The sequence below is a fragment of the Vicia villosa genome, unplaced genomic scaffold (genome assembly GCF_029867415.1).
Source record: "Vicia villosa cultivar HV-30 ecotype Madison, WI unplaced genomic scaffold, Vvil1.0 ctg.000849F_1_1_2_unsc, whole genome shotgun sequence".
Lineage (NCBI taxonomy): Eukaryota > Viridiplantae > Streptophyta > Magnoliopsida > Fabales > Fabaceae > Vicia > Vicia villosa.
Window position 1 is genome coordinate 1 of NW_026705378.1, and position 14,869 is coordinate 14,869.

General features: G+C 31.5%; 2 protein-coding genes across 2 annotated transcripts; both read left to right on the top strand.

The window, feature by feature from the left end:
- Positions 1-1,459: 1,459 nt before the first annotated feature.
- LOC131631611 (acireductone dioxygenase 2-like) lies at positions 1,460-3,101 on the top strand. Its single transcript, XM_058902396.1, has 6 exons — positions 1,460-1,610; positions 1,710-1,804; positions 2,058-2,172; positions 2,258-2,382; positions 2,588-2,658; positions 2,742-3,101. The coding sequence occupies exons 1-6, from the start codon at positions 1,532-1,534 to the stop codon at positions 2,806-2,808; spliced, it is 552 nt and encodes a 183-aa protein (XP_058758379.1). The 5' UTR covers positions 1,460-1,531; the 3' UTR covers positions 2,809-3,101.
- A 2,611-nt stretch (positions 3,102-5,712) lies between these two features.
- LOC131631610 (heat stress transcription factor A-6b-like) lies at positions 5,713-7,402 on the top strand. The gene is made up of 2 exons (XM_058902395.1): positions 5,713-6,310; positions 6,394-7,402. Exons 1-2 carry the CDS (start codon positions 6,014-6,016, stop codon positions 7,105-7,107), a joined length of 1,011 nt encoding a protein of 336 aa, XP_058758378.1. The 5' UTR covers positions 5,713-6,013; the 3' UTR covers positions 7,108-7,402.
- Positions 7,403-14,869: the final 7,467 nt, after the last annotated feature.

A 14,869-nucleotide genomic window follows, 5' to 3' on the forward strand; every position in this document is an offset into this window, starting at 1 on the left:
GATCCTTTCATGATTTGTTGAAGCTTTTGCGTTTGTTCTGGGTTTTTGGGTTTATAGGAATTTTTCTGAGTTTTGCAATATTTTAACGTAAGGTATTATCAGAATATGTTGCATCTTCATGAATTTTGAATTGAAAAAATGAAAAATTATTTAAGCACTTGGAGGGTTTTGCGTCTTAAGTATGAAGGTTATGAGCTATTTGTTACTATTACTCATAGTTGCAGTATATGATTAGTGAATTAGGTTTGATAGGAAACTACTTAGATGGCGGCAAAGTTTTAAATAACAGTCGCGCATAAAGACTTACTGATTGCGGTTGTTGCAGTGTAAATTAACTGCAATTTGTTCTCTATCACAAAAAAAAGGTGACTAACGGTATTGATATCGACACCTTCTGATACTGATTTGCTGGGGCCGTTTTCGCAGTAAAGGACGGTTTTTAAAACCTTGGATGATGGGTTTTTCATAAGCAAATGGTTAGTGGTTAATTTGTTTAGGAAATGGGAGATTGATTTGTAGTCGGGGTCGTATCTAAACCTCCCACAATAGTGTAGTCAAGATCGAGTGTTGCATCTTAAGATCTTACGAGCTGAGGTTGCCTTTTAGTGCTACCTTTTAGTGCTACATCGGAGAAAGATTTCTTTTTTTTACGGCATGGTCAAGATCGAGCTTTCTAGAGCAAGATCGTTAAAAAAAAAGCGTTGGGCCTGTTTTTTGGGCTGCTTAACCGGGTCGGATTGTTTAAGTGAACACTTATTTCAATTAGGTTCTCCTGCCTAACCCTAAAACAGAAACGGCTGCATCTTTCATGATAATTCTCCTCCTTTCACGACAATTAATTAAATTGGTTGGTTTTATGTGTGTGTATATATGAAATTACTGTTTTTCCCTTCGGTAGGATCTTATGTGTTGTGCTACGATCCTAGTTTTACAATCTTTCACAGGCCGTCCGACCCTACTTAAGATCTCATGCTTGACTACCTTGTCTCACATAATATTCCTGGGGTGGTATGAATATTTTGATATTTTTAAAGCCGTTACATTTTTGCCATGGTATGAATATGATGATGGTATTTTTAAAGCCAGTACTTTTTTGCAATGTTTTTTTGTTTTCCAATTACAAGTACATTATTTATTCTGTTCGATTTGTCACATGAATTGGGAGGATGGATTTTGAAAAACAAACTGCAAAATGATTTTGGTTGATGCTTGATACAAATAATCAACCTTTCTACATTCTAGCTTTAGAGTATGCTATCCATGTACAATTATTAATTGTTAAGTTTTAAATTGACAGTTATCTTTTTATTTTGTCCTCTGAACTGCTTGCCCTCAGTTCAGAAGGGTTAAACCCAACCTTGTTTATATCATGTGCTCAAATCGTTCACTCAATAAGATGTGTGTTGTTACTGCTTCTGTTACATTTTCGGTTGTTGAGAAGTTTTGCAGAAATAAGAGGAATCTTATCTTTCATATTTTCTTATGTTATCTTTTCTAGGATCCCCGAGAGGAAGTCCTTCAAGCATGGTATATGGATGATAGCAATGAAGATCAACGACTTCCCCATCACAAAGAACCCAAGGAGTTCGTCTCATTGGATCAACTTGCTGGTAAGCTTGTTGTTACCTATGTCAGTTATATTTACATGAAAATTGTAGGATTTGCACTCACAAGTCATGTCTGAACTTTGCTTCGGGTTTAAATTGCAGAGCTTGGAGTCCTTAGCTGGAAATTAGATGCCGATAACCCTGACACAGACCCAGAGCTGAAGAAGATTCGTGAAGAACGCGGTTACTCTTACTTGGTTAGTGATGCTAATGTTTTATTGCCATTGTTTAGATGAACTACCTTTCCCTTTACTCACAATAAATATCTATATGTAAAGAAATACACAAAATGTGCAGAACCATGACTGTTTAAGTATATGTAACATTGAGAACTATTTATGTGAATTATAATAAAAACTCTTTTTGTTTTGATGTCGAATATATGCATTTTAACATTCCGGCCTTGTTCATGCTTTTTACATTCTTATCCAAGGCATCATTTTTGTGTAGGATGTTTGTGAGATCTCCCGAGAAAAGTTGCCAAATTATGATGAGAAGATCAAGAATTTCTTTGAAGAGCATCTGCACACTGACGAGGAGATCCGTTACGCCGTTGCTGGAAGTGGTATGAACAATTTTTTATTTGATCTAATTTTTTCATTACCATGCCTACCCTGTTAAGTTTCTAAGCATTCTCTGTTTTTCTTTAGGTTACTTTGATGTAAGGGATCGCAATGAGGCTTGGATTCGTGTATGGGTGAAGAAAGGGGGAATGATCATTTTACCTGCTGGAATTTATCACCGTTTTACACTGGATGAGGGCAATTATATTAAGGTATTGATTTTTGCTTCACTACTTTCCTCTCCTCTGTTATTAATTTTAAATCATCATATCCCTAACCTAAGCTTTTCGTTTTTCTGTCTGTCTATCTCATTTTTGTTATCTTTTAACTATTGATGTGCATGTTCAACTTTTTTATCTTAGCATTTGGGGAAATTAGTCTACATCATGTGTTTCTTACACGTTTGTAATTATGCAGGCTATGCGATTTTTTGTTGGTGAACCAGTTTGGACCCCATACAATCGCCCACACGACCATCTCCCTGCAAGGTATGATTTAACAAGTTCAGTAGTAACATATTTGACAATCAGAGACTTTATGTCGAAACTCATATTGTGATTTTAATGCGCAGAGGGGAATATATAAAGAATTTTGTGGAGAAGAATGTTGGCAACCATACTGTTAACGCCACTGCATGATTTGGTTTCTGCTTGATTGTAGCATGGGATAAAAAGGACTAAGGCTTTGATACTAAAATGGTGTTTAAAAATAATAATAATGGTCTCTTTAACAAAGAGGCCCATCCTCTTTTGTTTGGTATGTAACCTTTAAGCCTGGATGTTGGTTGTATTTCATGCTATCGTGTTTGTTACCTGTGTTGTATAATTAAAAATTGTATTTACAAGTATTGTTGTTATTTTCAGTGTTTGGGGACAGAATAAACATACAGAAATTGAATGTTGGTATAATATAATGTGCTGTTTTGGTTGCATTTTACTTTTACAAAAGTTTTAGAGTGTTTGTTTAAGATTATTTTGGGATAGATTATTTTTAATGTTTTTTTTTTTTTTAATTAGGACCTAATTTTTATAGGTTCAAAATATAGAAGTCTAAAATTTAAAAAATAATTGACATTCAAAATAGAGGATATCTCATTGCACCCCTTGATATTCTTATCAACCTGGTAAAATTTTATGTCCTCTGCATTGGTAGATACACATCTGGAAGTATTTTTTTTAACAAAATTTAGTTTTTTTCGTAGGTATCTATAGAAACATTAAAAACATAGTGAACATTAGGAAAATTCAAATTAATTTAGTTCAGTGAATCTTTCATGAATGTATTTACAGAACGTGTTAAAAACATAACATTCCGAAGATGTACCTACGGAACCTTATGGGATATTTTAAATCAACTGTTTCACTCCTAAATTGTAATTTTTTTTACAAAAATGGAACATCAAATTATAGCACATCAAAGATGTGCAATTTAAAGGCAATGAGACATCAAATTATAGTACATCAAAGTAATGCAATTTAAAGGCAATGAAATATAGTACACCAAAAAAATACATCGTATAAATCATCCAAATAGTGTCAAATACAAAATCAAAATAAAGTACTTAAATGTAATCAAAATACAAACATCAATAAAATCACAGGCATCACTACTGTGTGTGCTGGATAATATCCAAAAATAATTAAAATAGTATAAAAAATTATCGGAGGTCAGTTGTTCCGTCGTAAGTTTTCATCTCCAACTATTTTTGGAGTTCCCACTTGTTGGGGTACTAATTGATCATTCATCTAAAGGCATTTAAAAAAGAGATTTCTTCACTCTCTTTGGAATCATCAGAGAATGAGGGATGGACAATTCTTCAATGATGGTGACCTCAGGATCTTGATTGTCAGCCTTCCCGCCCAAAGCTTAGAGGAGTACGCCTTCCAGAAGGAATGAAAGCTTCAAACGCCTTCCATGATCCCGTGTTCTCTAGCATCTAGAGGAATCGTCACTGTGGTACGTCGTCCATAAGCTTTGAAGGTGGTGATTCGGAATTTTGACTTTTTAAAGTTATTCGTTTTGGGGTTCCAAAATTGCAGGCTGTCTGTTGACCGCTACAAGTAAGTTTCTCAATAAAGTATTTGTTTCTTTGTTGGCTACCTAACCCCTCGAAAGGAGGTCGTAAGGTGTTTTGTTGTTTCCTTCTTAAGACTGATATATCTTTGCAACCATTAGCGCCAGAAGCTCAGCGTCCAAAAGAAGAGATGCAAGCGCCTTAACCCGGCGGAGGAGGCCTAATGTGACTACTTGGGTCAGAGGATGAAGGAGTGATTCTTTCTTTCGTCAAGGTTTCCTCCTCATTACTTCGCTTGCTATGGACTGTAGGTAGGTTGAAATGTGGGTTGCCCTTCTTCCCCGATTTGCAATTTCCTGATGTTTGAGAAAAGGGTTTAAACTTTATTTTTCTTTATTATAAAGGGCATTAATATTCCTTCCTACTATGAGGTTTTTCTTGTTGTTGGATATGCATGGTACTTGTTGTCCCCCGAATCTAAGAATCTTGTCATTTTCAGGTTGTATATGATGAACGAATGAGGGGGTGGTACCTATAAATACTTCTATGCTCAAGTCAGTGATTTTCGAATATGAGAGGTATAAAATTTAAGGAATATTGTGTATCTTGATTTGATGTCTAATGTCTCTTACGTAGGGTTTTATTAAGGTTTCTGAATACCTTTACCATTGGCTTTAATCGTCTTGGTCCAAGCAGACAAATATCATGATACAATTCATTTTGTTATATGAAAGTTCTACTTTAATTGTCTACTTGGACCAAGTGTTTTTTAGGGCAGATCCATGCCTACTCCAAAGATCCTAGAACATTCAATTGGACAATCGGTATCAAAAGTGATATTTTCTTTTTTTACATCAATGATCTTTCATTATACCGTCATAAATATTCTTATCTTATTATACTTCGTGCATATATTGGACTCCTTATGCTTTGAGCCGAATTTTAAAGTCGGGACCGTGTAAAAACATAATAAAAAATAAACTCTCTTAACAATAGAGATTCTTTACTAAATTATAAGAAATAGAAATTAACTTCCTCACTAGAGTGTTAAGTAGTTTGTAATCACCTTGAACCAACTATCAACATTTTCTTGGATAAGTTTTTTCTCTAAGATGTTTGATAGACTTTTTTAATTTGTAACTTTCACTCAACCGTCTCAACACTAAATGTCACATTTAAAGTCTTACATACCTCAAATGGAAAAAATGTCTCGGTTAGTTTTGAAGATGTATTATACTTCTTATTCAAAGTTTTAAAATTTACATAAGAATATTACATTTATGTAGTTTGTAACTAAACAAAAATTGTATTGTTATATATGGTTTTCTTCAAACAAATAAAATGAATTAATTATAAGGTGCAAGGCAATGGTTTTCCCAAAAAAGAAAAAAGAGAGGAGAGAGAAACATATCTAGTTGCCATGGTCATGGATTTGTCTTTCACTTCACTGTACCTTCCTCATTAGTCACATGATATATAATAATGTTATAAAGAAAAAGTTAAACAAGAACAAAGAAACAAAGACATCAACATAACATCTAACTATAATAAATTGAACTAAACTCAACACATGCATCTGCTTCTGGTTCCTTCACATCACTCCATGCCAAACACTTCCAAATTCCAATTTCCATAACTTCATAAATACATCTCTCTCTTTTTCTATGCTTCTGTGCCCCCTCTCTAACCTTCTTGTTTCTTATGAGATTTAAATTCTACATACAAAACCACATATGATCTGATTTTCCCTTTTAGTAATCATGAACAATCTCTTTAGAGTTTGAGTTCTCATTATTCAAACCTCACTTCCCAAAACAGATTTTTTTTTTATGAACATGAATCCTCATCATGGTGGAGTGAAGGATGGATTTGTTAGAGGAAGTTCTTCCTTTTGTATGGTTGATGGTCCTCAACCAATGGAAGGACTTCATGAAAATGGTCCTCCACCATTTCTCACAAAAACATATGATATAGTTGATGACCCTTCCACAAATCATATAGTTTCATGGAGCACAGGTAACAACAGCTTTGTTGTGTTGGATCCTCAAGCCTTTTCTGTTAGTCTTCTCCCAAGATTCTTCAAACACAACAACTTCTCCAGTTTTGTCAGACAACTTAACACATATGTGAGTTGTATAGAACTTATGATATATTTATATATTTTATATGATATATGTATGTATTTATTTCCATAAATTTAATATTGTAGGGATTCAAAAAGGTTGATCCAGATAAGTGGGAATTTGCCAATGAGATGTTTCTAAGAGGACAAAAAATTCTTTTGAAGAACATTAGAAGGAGAAGAGCAAATAAATCACAAACAATGCAACAACAAGCTCTAGACCCTTCTTGTGTTGAGGTAGGAAGGTTTGGATTAGACGGAATCGAAGTCGATCGGTTACGGCGCGACCGACAAGTTCTAATGGTGGAGTTGATGAAACTCAGACAACAGCAACAGAATACTATAGCTCACCTTGGATTAATGGAAGGAAGGGTTAAAAGAAATGAGCAGAAACAAAAACAGATGATGAATTTCTTGGCAAGAGCAATGCAAAATCCTAATTTCTTGCAACAGTTGGTTCAAAAGAAGGAATGGAGAAAAGAGTTAGAGGAAATGATTTCTATGAAGAGAAGAAGACCTATTGATCAAGCTGGGCCTAGTAATGTTGAAGTTGGTGATGAGTTAGGATATGATGCTGAAGATGATTGTTTAGCTTCTGTTAAAGTTGAAGAACATAAAGATTTTGAGGAGGGTACTAATGTGGTTAATCAAGTTGAAATTAGAGATAAAGAGATTGATATTGAAATGTTTTGGCAAGATTTGTTTAATGAAGGTAATGTTGAAGATAAAAATGTTGTGGATGTTGAAGATGTTGATGTATTGGTTGAGCAACTTGGTTATCTTGCTTCTAGTCCTAAATAGGATGAGGCTGTATTTCCTAAATGAAGATGTTGATTTGCTTCATTGATTAATGATTTAGCTTGGTGGCTGTATTTGCTTTGGTTACATTGCATATTTAAGAGTTTATTGATAAAGAAATAATTAGTAGGAATGTGATATATCTTATTGATACATGTCCTTTATACAATGAGAATGAGATAGTTTCTCTAGGCTAACTAACATGGAAAAGTTACTTAGTACTCGATTATAATCTCTCTGTTATGAAGGAATTATGTCATGTTAGCAGAAATATTTGAAGAAACATGAACAAAATTGTCTTATGTAGTTCCTAAAGTTCATGATTTTAAATTACACTGTAATTGAAGATGATTGTTCGTGGATCTGTTTGTTAATAGATCATATATTGTACCACTAAGATTTTGATAGTTATAAATATGATTTTATCTCATGCAAAGTTAGAAATCCTAATAGAAGTAAAGATTAAAAAATTTTATGACTATATTTTTGAAGTTTGATAATCTTTTAAAATTATAAAAGGATTTGAAAAACACTTTAAGGCTATGTTTGGGAGTTTGGAGGGGAAGGGAGGGGAGGGCTATGGAAAATAGGAAGAATTGGGTGAAAAGAATAAAAAGATTTTGGGTAGGAGGGTTTTGGAGGATTTGATTTTATAAAAATATTTTTCTATATTATTATAAAAATTCGATTTCAGAAGCCTTCCCCTCCCCTCCAAACTCCCAAACATAGCCTAAATATATTGGAGTCTGTGTTATTTTTATATTAAAAATATGATAGATTAAGAAACATTTTAGTAGAAAAAGAATTTAGTTTGGTAAGTGCAAAGACTATTTCTTATAATAATTTTTTGTAAAACTTTTTGAAGTATAGTGAATGATTGAATTACGCTTTCACTTTTATCTTATAGGTATATCGATTTGATCGAATTGAATAAATAATTTTTTGTTGTTGGTTAATATTATTTTTAATATATTTATGAAAATTATTTATATTTATTTTTTTAACAATTACGATTATTTGTCTTTCCAAAATGGATACAACCACATCTCATAGATTACTATCTTTTTTTAGGTATTGACAGCAAGATTCTTTCATGTGCTTAGGCAGATAGTGATGACTAAGTTGATTTCTAGTTTCTCTGAATTTAGACCTTCCTTCAGCTTGATATTTCAAGATGTATGAGAATCTTCTTTGTTATAGAGTTTTAGAGTGTATGCTTTTGGTATTTGTGTTTGTCCTTGTTATTGTTTAAGTCTGTGGTATTGTGTGTCCAGTGTTGTCTTTGTGTTTAGATTTTTTTGGTGTTGTTGTCCGTTTCTTTTTTTTTGTTAAATGTATTTCTGATACTTTATTCTGCTTCTTTTTTTAATTAAATATTTTATCATAGTTTCCTCTTTAGAAAATTCTAGTGTATTATTTATGAGCGAGGACACATCTGAGATCATGTCGGTGTCACACTTTTGATGGCACAGTATTAAGAAACTTTATTTTGTGATGGATGTATTTGTCTCAAAATATGATTTCATTCTTGGAATCTAGTTTAGTACATTTCAAACACATATATTGATTATTATATTTTGATTATATCTAGAACTACAAGTTATACCCTAAGGCGGCTTTTACATTGTACCATACTTTGTTATTTTTCAACACATATTTTCTCTTTTTTCTGTTTCTTTTTGCCCTCACATCCAGTCTTCTCTAGACTTAAATCCTGTACAGATTAGTTGGTGAAAAAGTGACATATTCTAGAGTGATCTGTAGGACAGCATCTAGTTATTTCACAGGGACCCAATTCCAAGGTTTTTCTACATAATTCTGAAACTAAATAATTCTAGACAAAATATTAATAGTATTTATTTATGAAAACCTCTAATTATATACACAATTTTCTTACCTATTTGTCACTTATCAATGTGTCAGTAGTCATATGAGTACATTGAATGGGATACTGAGCTCTTTTAAGTTTGAAAAAGTTTTTGAATTTGAAAATATTTGGCAATGTTTCATTTCTATTAATGGAAAAGGGAAGAGAAGGTACTAGTAAAAGGTTAATTCCTTTGAATTAAAGTTGCAGAAATTTAGAGTTGGATCACATATATGCTGCTTCAATTGTCTGGTTAAGTGATAAGATTGCACATGCTTTGCATGAGTAGGCTGACACGGGGACATACATGTTTCTTTTGCAGTTCTGGAAAATCCTATTTCTTCTACTTTTTCCTTTAAAGGATTGGTAGATACATCATTAAAAAAAATTAAATTGTGTGTTTGGATTTATGATGGATTTTACGGTGGATACATCATTACAAAATTGAATTTATCAGATTTAATTTATGTTTAAATACATTTTTGTGAAAGTAAGTTGAACAATAAATTTTAGTATAAAAATTATTTAAAATCAATTCTGAAGATAAAAACTACAAATTTTAGTTTTAAGTAGAATCAACTCTGAACATAGAATCAATTATATTTTTAATAAACGAAATATATCAAAATCACCCAAAATCAATTATACACCACTAGACTTATTTCAAACATGTTAAAAATGGATCAAGATAATTTTTAACTTTATGAATGGGTTATATATTACTACCTCTGTTCCTTTTTATAAGAGAAAACTCACTTTTTAGGTTCGTTGAATAATTAATGTATCTAGTCTATAAACAGACCAAATACATTGGTTATTCAATGAACCTAAAAAGTGATTTGTCTCTTATAAAAAGAACGGAGGTAGTATTAACATTGAACATGGTAGCTAAGATTGTTTTTTTTAACTTTTAGTTTTTATTTTTACTTTTTTTATGATATATTATCAACCACAATGTCTGAAAATAAGAAGAAACAAATTCAGTTAAAATTGTATCCGAGTCCTAGTATACATTAATATCTATTTTATAAGTCACTCAACAATTATAGTACTAGGAACATTTAAAAATTGTAGTGGTGTATTTTTCATAAAATGTTGATCACTCTTTATATTTTGGTTGTTAAAATATAATATTAAAATATAAATATTTATATTTAAATGATAATATATAAGTTTATGATATATCTAATTGTATTAACAGTTTTGACAATTTCTATAAATCTCTTTTCATAATCAATTTTAAATTTTCTTTTATAAGTTTATGTTATAATTCACACGGTTGGTGAATCACAACCATACATACGTGATATTTAATAAAATTAAAATACTACAAAAAAAATGTAACGATTATCATTAAATTTAAAATAATGCATATCAATTAAATTCAGTTTGAAATATAGAAGTTTTATTAAGATATTGTATTGTCCTTCTTTTATCTATTGTAAAATTTAGTTTGAAATAATTTTGTTTTTATTTTAGATAATAATTTATTATCAAACTATTTTTTGTTTTGATATTATTTTATATATTTATATTAATTTTATCATTCAATCACAAATTTAATAAAATATAAATAATATCATTTTTGTGTTCAATATAATATGAAATTCAGATTCTTCAATAAGGCTCTGTTTGGCAAACTCTATTTTAAGCTTATAGCTTATAAGCTCGTATAATATTAAAAGACCTATTTAGTAACAGTGTTTTTATCACGAGCTTATCGTTCACTTTACTAATTTATAGCTTATTTTCTAGACGTTATTTTAAATAGCGTTTTAGCTTATAACTTATAGCTTATCATATTTTCTTTCATTATTACCTTTATAAATTTTAATTATTTTAAATATTCATTTAATTATTAATTAAAATATCTATTTATATCATTTTACACTTATCAGTTAGTTAAACTGTTAATTTTACCAAACACTTTAATTAACTTATCAGCCATCAGTCATTAGCCATCAATTATAAACTATCAGCCATCAGCTATAAGCTATCAGCTAGCTTATCACTCAACCGCTAATTTTACTATAGAACCTAAATAAATGATATCAGACTTATAGTGATTATAAATTATTATAGAGAAAGTTAAAAAATTTACTTTCACCTAAACTAAATTTAGGTATAAATTAATAGTTATGAATATATTTTCTTTTACAAACATACATTATTATTATTATTATTATATATATTTATATCACCATATTATTTAAATTCAATAAAAAGTAATTAATTAAATAAGAATATACGGTTAAATTTATGAAACAATCCGGTCCTATAATTGATTATAGGGATACAAACAACATTTTGTTATGAATAATTGGATATTTGTTTCCCAATGATTTTATTCCTTATTTATAACAATTTGTATTTATTACATTGTCTGAATATTATCTTATAAATAGGACTAATCTCTTTGTAGAAATACACAAATGAAATAATACATAATCATTCTATCTTTCTCTCTTCTTTTTTTATCTTCTTTCTCCTTATTTCATAACACGTTTTTTTTTGTAGAAATACATTCAATATAAACTATAATTAATTATTTAAATATTTAAATATTTATTAATAAAATTTTAAAATTAATTATAAATTAATATCATTTTAATATTTAATTATTTTAGAAATTAAATAATCATAGTTTAAAAAAAAAGATTTTTATTATTAACACTTAACAAAAGTTATATCATTTTAAAAATAAAAAAAAAAATTAATATCATAAACAATTATCACTATTTTATTCCGACCTAATAAAAATTGTATTTAAATTGCCTTACAATAATTTTAAATTGATGATAGTTACTTCATATCTTAATGGTACTTTTGATCTTTCCTTTTTTTTTCATTTTTCTTAAATGATACTTTTGATCTTTTCTTCTTTTCTATTTTTTTAAATAGTACTATTGTACCCAAAAAAAAGTACTTTTGATGTTTCCATCTTTTTTAACTTTTGATATTGTTGCACCCCAAAATTTGCCCTCTTTATTTGAGCTATAAGTTATTAAAGACGTTTATTTCGTCGTACGAAAAGGGAGGAAAAATAATAAAGAATTTTCATGGTTTTAAGGAAATGTGACGTGAAGATTGGTTTATACGATGAAATGCGAAGAAATTCACAAGTCTTAGCTGGAAGGTGCTATGATCTTGGTTCTCACGTAGTCGGGACGGTTTCGACGTTCCCTACAACTTTCATGTTTGGCTCAGAAACCAATTCTATGAGGAAGATGGTCGAATCAGCAAATTATTTGAGCTTACACAGTGAAAAATGGTGATGAATATAAGTTTTCGGGCCTTAGAAAATTCATATCCCATGATTCGTTTGTCGGATTCGCTCGAAATTTTAATTGCAGCTCTGTGCCATTATCCCCGACATTTCATATGCCTGGACCGTCGATCACTTATGCATCGAAAATGCCCAGCATTTTGAAGAGCGTCGTGATTTTTCAGTGAAAAGTGTGTTTTCGGGTATGTCGCGGCTGTAGCAACCTGCCTAAAAATTTAGCTTTTAGAGTCGCCACCTATTCTGAAGGGCGAATAGGAAACCCTACGCAGTTATGAGATTCAGGGTAAGTTATTATAATCAGGTTGAGGGAAGGTATTAGGCACCCTCAACCCTTTCCTAAAGGCTAACATTTAAAGATTCAGGTTTATAGCTAATGAAGTGAAAAGAGGCAAAAATTAATATTAGACTGAATTGAGGTTTTTAGGGGGGAGACTCGCCTTGTTACCAAATGCCTACGTACCTCCTTATGGAGGATCAGAGTCCACGTAGTTCGGGGGCAGGGTTGTACGCCTTATGGTTGAATTTATGATTTGAAATTGTTTTTAGAGGCTTTTTGAATAGCCTATCGTAGTTGAATTTGATTTGAAGGGTGAAAGTGTTTTGAGGTTGGCGTACAACCTTGATTTAATTTGTTACTGTTAGATGCGGTGATCGATAGGTTCAATCAGTATGGCTAACAGATTTATTGGCATTGCTGGTTACTCAGATCGATAGATTCGATCATCGCGGGCAGCAAATTAATTGTATTTTTATTTAAGTACTTTTATCTCTCGTCTAAAACGACTGATAGCTTCAATCGGGTCGAGGAGAGAATTATTGAGAGCAAATAAATTGTGAATTATTTAGAACAGTTTTATTTCTCGTCTAATACGACTAATAGATTTAGTCGGTTTGAGGAGAAATTAAGCTAAGTTGTAAAGTATACAGTCGAACATTTTTTGAAGTTTGTTCAAATTAATTAGTTAATATAATTTATAACAATTAATGAATTATTAGAAAAATTTCAATTAACCAACTATTTAATAAATTCTTAAACTAAACAAAATTAACTAATTTAGTTTTATATTTCTTTTTATTGTTTTATGTACAAAAAGGGGGGTGTGCTTTATTATTAATTAGTAATTTTAGGGTGTAAATAGTAATTGGGCTGGCCCAATAGGTTTAAATCCGTGTGAGTTAGGTATTACGCAGGTGTATGGGTTATGGTGCGCACGCAGATACGGAGCGTTGGATCGATGGCTAGTGGAATCTAATGGTCTGCATGTGTTTGATCAAAGAGGGTACATAGCAAGGGCGACGCACAGGATCAAAGTCCTTGTGCTTGCCAAGTGGCCGTAAGGGGCCAAGTGGCGTTCGTCTGGGACGCATGGGGATGTTAACGCACCAAAAAAACCCTCCTTTCCAATCTCATTTCTCTCTTTTCTCTCTCTCTAGCTTCCTCTCTCTACTTCGCTCTCTCCTCTCCCCTCAAATATCACAAAAGAAAACCCCAAACCACCGGTCGGAAATCGCCTCCGCCGGTGGCTCCGCCCCTGACCACCGTTGAAACCCAGTTCAAGATGAAGATTCCGATGAATCTTCATCTCCTCCGCCCCATATATTCAACAACAACCCAGAATCAAACACACAAACAACCCATATCCCAAAATAAACCCATATTCATACCATAAATCCCAAATTAACATGCAATCGACTCAACCGGAAAAAAAACAGCACACAAGCATGCAAATCTCTAAGCTAAGTGATAGATCCGGTTACCTTGTGTTCTTGATTTCTGGAACGTGTAAGCTCCTCTCCTAATCCCCTCCTCTGTGTGTGATTCGCAGGTACGAAGAACAAGCGGCGGCGGCTAGGGTTCTCCAATAAAATTTTCCCGATCCTCTTCTAATTCTTCTTCTTTTTCTTTTATAGATTAGGTTTTGTTTTAGATTTAGAAGGATTAGATTCGATTATTATTAGTTTGATTCGATTGTAACATTATTCAGATTTAATTCAATGTAATATCATTTGATTTAATGAAATTGGTTCAGATTTTATTTTAATTTTGTTAAACTTTGATTCGATTCTGAAGATTTGATTGCCTTGTGATTTTGATTTACGTTTTGATTATGTTCTTCTGGGCCTGGGTGATTCAGAATTGATTTAGGGTTTCGTTGTTGAAGGAGCGGCGGCCGTGGCTTAGGGAAGATTAGGGTTTCGTTTGGGGAAGGAAGGAGATGAACAGGACTCGGGTCCTCCTGACCCGGTCCATTAACCCGCGTGCCTGACCCAATTACCCAGCCCAATAACCATGTTTTTTTTTGTTCAGACTCACTTAACAAAACAAAACAAAAAACAACTTAATATACTTTATTTAATTAATCAACTAAGTGATAATAAACAAAAAATACATTTAATTAATTAATTACATAATAATTATTAACGATTTTTTTTTATGATTTTTTTTTAAAAAAAAGCAAGTAATTAATTTGTAATGAGAAAAATGGACCTATTGGGCTAAAAAAATGTCCTAAACACACCCCTTTATTTCCTTGTGAGGTACAAAAAGAAAAAGAAGCCCAATTGAATCTAGAGAATTCGCCTTTCACACTATTTTTATTTTAAGTCAATTT

Bases quoted from the DNA above. Each gene is read 5' to 3' on its own strand.
- LOC131631610 (XM_058902395.1), top strand. From the start codon at position 6,014: ATGAACATGAATCCTCATCATGGTGGAGTGAAGGATGGATTTGTTAGA. The intron at 6,311-6,393 runs GTGAGTTGTATA...TTAATATTGTAG, and splicing joins TCAGACAACTTAACACATAT to GGATTCAAAAAGGTTGATCC.
- LOC131631611 (XM_058902396.1), top strand. From the start codon at position 1,532: ATGGATGATAGCAATGAAGATCAACGACTTCCCCATCACAAAGAACCC. The intron at 2,173-2,257 runs GTATGAACAATT...GTTTTTCTTTAG, and splicing joins TTACGCCGTTGCTGGAAGTG to GTTACTTTGATGTAAGGGAT. The intron at 2,659-2,741 runs GTATGATTTAAC...TTTAATGCGCAG, and splicing joins CACGACCATCTCCCTGCAAG to AGGGGAATATATAAAGAATT.